The 6132-nt window shown below is 46.3% G+C and overlaps 1 protein-coding gene across 2 annotated transcripts in view; it reads right to left on the bottom strand.

Moving 5' to 3' along the window:
- Positions 1–4037: 4037 nt before the first annotated feature.
- Positions 4038–6132, bottom strand: part of stim2b (stromal interaction molecule 2b) — a 38604-nt gene continuing 36509 nt past the window's right edge. Inside the window, exons 11-12 of one of the 2 annotated variants that reach the window (XM_070993191.1) lie at positions 5811–6054; positions 4038–4809 (exon numbers count right to left, since the gene is read on the bottom strand). In XM_070993191.1, the coding sequence (XP_070849292.1) occupies positions 4170–4809; positions 5811–6054 (884 nt within the window). In that variant the 3' untranslated portion in view covers positions 4038–4169. The remainder of the gene's footprint in view (positions 4810–5810; positions 6055–6132) is intronic. The other variant, XM_070993192.1, reaches the window with a different exon arrangement.

Below are 6132 nucleotides of genomic sequence, written 5' to 3'. Positions count from 1 at the left end.
GAGCAGATCTGCCATCTTCTGCCAGAGCATCACTTTCGGCTCCTACACCACTCCTGTTTCGGGGCATTAGCATCATTGGGGGGCCAATTACAACACTGCGGTGTGGTTCGGGGCCATAAATATCCATAGTGCGTCCCCAACCTGCAGAGCTCCTGCGAGGAAGGAGAGGGAGCAGAGAGGAGGGAAGCACCGGGAGAGAATATGGGACAAAGGAGCAGCTGAGTGCAGTTTTTAAATGTACTGCTCCAGAATCAGATCAGTGTGTTTGTTGCAGAGTGAATAGTTGTGGATGTCACAGCAATTCATAATTCAGTCCCGGCTCTGCAGTGAACGAGGAAAGACTGAGTCACGCACCGCTTTAAATGAGGAGGTTATTGGTTATGGGCCATTAAGAAATATTCGTTAGTAATTCGATCAAAATGCAGATTTGCTGATACAATGGCAAGAGTTACGGCCTGTTAACATGTTATTTATATCATGGTACATACTCTATCTAAGCCACGTGGCCAAAAGTAAGTGGACACTCAAGAATCCTCTTTGCAAAACCTTATGTTTGGACATTGCAGTGCAAGCTTTCATATAGCAAATGTCAGTGTGGACCCTAATAACCCATATTGTCCATATACTTTTGGCCGTGTAGCACTTTATTACCGCTGTACAGCACTGCATGACCAAAAGTATGTGGACAGCCAAATATTACAGCCATACGTGTTTGTTAAGCGTCTCATTCCAAATAACCATCGGCATCAATCTGCAGCTATGACAGCTTGCACCTTCAGGGAAGGATTTCCAGATTTTGGGAACTGGTTGCAGGAATCTGTTCCAGTCATACTCATTAGTGAGGTCAGGTACTGATGCTAGGTGGTGTTGTGTCCACATACCTTTTGCCTTAGAGCACTGAACTATATGACCAATGGCCAAAAGTATATGGACAAGCTTATGTGATTTTTACACACCTCATTCCAAAATCATGAGCATTAATATGTAAGGAATAATCAAAGAATATATGCACCTAAATGGATCATTATAGACAGTATATTAAACTATATGGAGGTTAGCATTGTTGCTATATTTTCATTAACAGTTAGTTCTTGTTTAAAGTTACCTGTATTTCAAAAGTGCAAAATGTTCTGTACTCTTTGCTTTTTCTGTCATTTCCAGTGTTGACTGACAAATTACTTCCAACTAAATCTGCACTTCTGCGCTATTGGACAATTTGTTCAGAATATGATGGATTTACTGGGTTGGATATCTGTGATTCATGTTTTAGTTATCATTTAAGCTTATATGCATAAAGAAAGTCCATTTTCAAAGAGTGAGCGGGGACACAAGATTTTTTGGCTCATGCTGCATCCAAGAAAGCTCTCAATATACATTCTCCACCAACACATACTGTACTTGATAGAAAAAAACAAGTGTGGTCTGTCACAGTCTTCACCAAACACCCACTGACTCTCTGCAGGTTTCACTGGCAGGGAGTGGCTGACATGCCTGGTTTCCTCTGAGGCTCTGCTGACACCATGTGGCCATCGCAGTAACTGCACCTCTGAGGCGGGGGCCAATAAGGTGGGTTGGTGTGAGAGGCTGGGATTTGTTGCTGTGTACAGTAGTGCCCAAACAACACATTCATCACTGGCAGACGTCCCGCTCCTCTCCTAGTGCGCCGAATTGATGAAGCATCAACACAAGTTTCATCACGTTCACTTTATATTGATAAAGCAATCATGCATGCTTTTCTTCTGTGTATCACGGTTTCCTCACTCTCAAGACAAATGGGGTGTCAGAGTGATGCTTTTCCCCACACTTCTGCACTCTGCTGTGGGGAGGATGGGGGCTTCACGCGGAGGGTCGGGGCTGATGTCCAGAGCTCAGCTGCGAAGCGAAGGATCAGATCTTTAGATCCTCCTGATGTGCAGGAAGAAACGAGAATCATCTTCAAAATGTGTTTTAAATTCTCCTAATTTCCAGGTTTTAGGCACTTTCTTTGTTTTAAACGCGTGTAAAAATCTGATCAAGACAAGTGTCGTATTAAAATAATGATCAGTAGATCAACAGATAATTAATCAGGTAAAAATAGTCGGTTTTGGGGCTGATTCTTGCACAAAAAAATCTATTATATGACAAGATTTCAATGTTTTCTGACATTTTAAAGACTTAATGACTGATTACAAATGTGTAGCTTAATTGCCAATGACAGTAACAGTTGTAACCTTCAGTATTTTCTATGTGTTCCAGTGATTGACTTGCAAGAAAGAGATTTTTTTAAAGCAACAGAGGTCAAAATATTCTGAATTTTAGCCAGAACACTGGATCCTACATTTCCCATGATGTAGCTTGATAGTATCTTTTGTTAGGCTGCAATGCACTGTACGCCATAAACACACCTGATGTCACAGAAACATGGCGACACGTACATTGAGCAGAATTACGCTTTCATCACCTCATGGAGGGTTTGTCTTATGAAATGTGCTCGAACGGCTTTGTCGCATCTTTGCAAGCATGCAGGCATTGAATTCCAGCATTTCCTGACTGGCACGTGTCCTGATAAGCTAAACTAAGATAACCCCAATGACATCATCAGGGTTACTTTTTTCCAGATGTCAAAGAGGTCACAGACGAGAGGCTGAATCTGGTCATCGTGGCGAATAAAAAACACTGAAAGCAATAAGAAACACTGCAGCAAACACGACTCTGACACATACGATGCCTCCATTTTTTTTATTAATTCTTCTACAGTATACAAATATTCACACACAAAATGTTCTCAAAAAACCCCTAATGTCTCGTAAACATTCATTTTCTCCTCGTCTTGCAGTTCCGTCTTCTGTTTCCTTCATCGTGTGCTCTTTTGTCACAACCGTCCAAATATATACTATATTATATATAGATTTTTTTTTTCCTGTAAAAACTGAGGCCACAGGATCCTCGCGTCATCGTGTCGTCCCGTCACCCAGACACGCCTCGTACATGGCATCGACCCCCCGGCGTCGCCTCGGCCGTCACATGACCCGTCGTGTTTAAATGGCACCGGTGACAGCGGGTCCAGGATGGAGGGAGGAAGGCAGAAATCACAGTGTGAAGCAGGAGCTCTTGACATCAGTGCGCTCGGTGCGGGCCCAGAGGAGGAGGAACAGGACCGTATTGCATGGGTCGGCTTCGAGCTTAGTGTGTGTGGTGGGGTGGGGGTGGGGGTGGGGAGGCAGGACAGGACACCGTGATAAGTGATAAGGGACAGCTAGATTACAGAGGAAATGACTGGTGCGGGTTAAATCTGCATATTCAACAAACTTCCTTCAGTAAAGATCAGTTCAAAGGAACCCCCACCAATATAAATCTATTTAAAAACATCTATAAGAACATAATCATGTGAAAACAAAGTATTTATATATATATATTTATATATATTGAGACATCCATAAGTCGTGGCATTGAAGACGCCTCAGATAATTTTGGCTCTGGCATTATGTGCCGCGTCTCCACTGCCGCCGCCCATGAACTCCTCTCATCTCTGTAACTTTATTCAATATGTACTCCGCGAGCAGCGGCTCTTTCCCAAAATACCAGGAAAGCAGTAGTGCAACAAACTTTTAGCAGGATTTTTTTTTTTCCAAAGGAAATTACTCAAGTTTAGGACTCAAAGACTTCGCAAGATGCAATCCATAATTTGTACGAGGGGAGGGGGCAGCCGTCAGAATCTGGTTGGAGGAAATCTGTGATGTTCACGAGCTGCTGTCGCCGCCGAAAGTGTGATTGAAAGAGTTTCGGCGGGAACGGCAAGCATCGCTCTGCACGTGTTGTGCTTTTCGACACGCTTATGGACTGCACCTTCAGACCCTTTACACATAGTGGCTTTTTGGCTCGAACCGAAAAGAACAGGAGACAGTGAGCAGGTAGTGAGTTTCGGCTGTCTGCGCGACAGCCCCCACGACCTTTGCAGGCTTCTCTGTGAGGCTATGAGTGAACTAAATAAAAAGGCATTATTGAAAAATAAGGCTACCAGTCTGAGGCGTTTGAAGGCGCCAGACCGAGCTACATTCCATCTTTGACGACAAAAAGAAGAGCATGAGAGGAAATGAAATGTTTTAGCTTACAGTGATGTCCATTTTTATTTAGTATTAGGGCTAAAACAACTCTTAATATTTTATTTCTCTCTCTGTCTCACGCTAGTTTTATTTTTTCTTCTTAAATAAGCTTTTGATTTTCGAGGAGGAGCGCTTGATTTTCTCTCCATTGTCGCTGGAGTCCTGGGAGGAGGTGCTCTGGAGCTTGTATTCCCTTCCCATGCTCCGGCCCTCCGAGTCCAGGGAGGTAAGAGACGGGTAACGCCCCACGTTGGGCAGCATGCTCGCGGGCAGCTGGCCGAAGCTGTAGGACTTCTCCAGGATGCCGTTGTACGTGCCTTTGCCCGTCGGAGTGCTGGCGCTCCCCTGTGAGAAGGTTACGCTTTGGGACTCGGGTATGATGCAGGTGAGGTCAGGCGAGCCTCTGTGTGCGAACGGGTGGTGCTCCAAGGCCGGGGAGGGCGAGGTGGAGGGCGGGCCGGACGGGGTTGTAGCCGGAGTGGGAGGCAGAGGGGGAGGCGTGGAGTCCCTGAGACTGCTGCTGCTGCTGCTGCTGGTGGTGTGCGTGGTGGAGGTGGCGGGGGTGCCCGCGGGAAGCTCCGAGCTCTGGCCGAACAGCAGCAGCTCCTCGCGGGAGATCTTGCGGTAAGGGGCGTCCGAGCCCGGCGTGCAGGGGTTGTGCAGCTGCTTGCGGCCCACGGAGGAGTTGAGGGAGTCCGTGTCGGAGCCGCCCTCCTGAGCCGGTTCCCTGAGGAGGAGAGCAGACGCAACACGGTCACGACGGGCACGGATTAGAAAGAAAAGACGTTTTTGAACTGCAGAATGTGTCACAGGATGCGTTCGCAGCAGCGTGGACGAACTGTTTGACGGGGACAGTGACGTACGCAGGGGTGGCTTCAGGTATGTGTGCACACACACAGGGAGGAAGAGCATTAAGTTACCATTTCTCATATCTACTTCAACTGTATCTTAATGATTCATTTAGCTCGTCCTCCTGCATTTTAGGGAATTCACAGAGTTTAAGCACATTATAATGTGAGAGAGAAGCTGCAACTTTGTGGCCCTTTCTTGTTGAATGGACGTCTGTCTGAACGTACTGTTAACACATCTGTTACTTTAATCTACACATTCCTACATAAAGCGGTGTTTAATCCAGTTCATTGTATTGCTACGTGGTCTCTGGGCAGACTGAATGTACAGTTTAGTCTGCTGCGTGCTCTGGTACTTAAAGGAAATTTGAGGATGACACACTGCGCAGGGGGCAGTAGGCAGGGGGCGGGGGGGGCGTGGGGTTGCAGTCAAAAGAGGCCCAAAAGTAAATCGGTATTTGTGTCTGGTCATGTGTGAATGTTTGTTGAAGGAAGGTACACAGATACTGTGACATCACTGTGACAGAAACTGTTCACTGTTCGTTATCATTATCAGATTATTATTATTATTGTTCATTATCAGACGATATACTTAACGTGTCACCTCTTCAATATTTGCTTATTCTGAAAGATGAAATTTCCCTGCTGGTTGTCGTTTGGCTAGTTTGTGGCCACTGTTTCGGACACATTAGTAATGCAACCTGTGGTCAAAGTGCAGGAATTAAAGTGAGATAAGATCTTTTTCTGTGTAATTGACTGTGTTAGACTTGAACTATTGATCGTGTACCACGTAGAGGTAATTCATGCATCCTCCACATACGAGACGGAGCCACTTAACCCCCAAGCGGAAAGCGTCAGTGTGAATGTCTGAATGAAACACCTGTGAGTCCAAACTGTAAAACCATTCCGCGGCGTTCCGGCCACCGCTACATACCCCCTCCTATCCGAGCTGAACATGATATGTTCGTCGTCTGCCTCGGGGCGATAGGAGAGGGAAGAGCTGGCCATGGACAGCAGGTCGGGGTCCGGGGACATCAGCGAGGACTGCGGAGAGCTGAGCAGGCTCCGGCGGGAACGACACAGGCTGCTGCTGCGGGTCAGCGAGGGCCGGATCAGCGTGGTCGCTGGGGGGGCGAAGAAGAAGGACGAAATTTACCATTTATTTAAGGACTTTTGTCTTCCATTCATGTCTCTAGAGAGCG

Source organism: Chaetodon trifascialis, chromosome 23, assembly GCF_039877785.1.
Source record: "Chaetodon trifascialis isolate fChaTrf1 chromosome 23, fChaTrf1.hap1, whole genome shotgun sequence".
Classification (NCBI taxonomy): Eukaryota; Metazoa; Chordata; class Actinopteri; order Chaetodontiformes; family Chaetodontidae; genus Chaetodon; species Chaetodon trifascialis.
The sequence above is the reverse complement of the archived record's forward strand: the minus strand, read 5'-3'. Positions and strand labels throughout refer to the sequence as shown.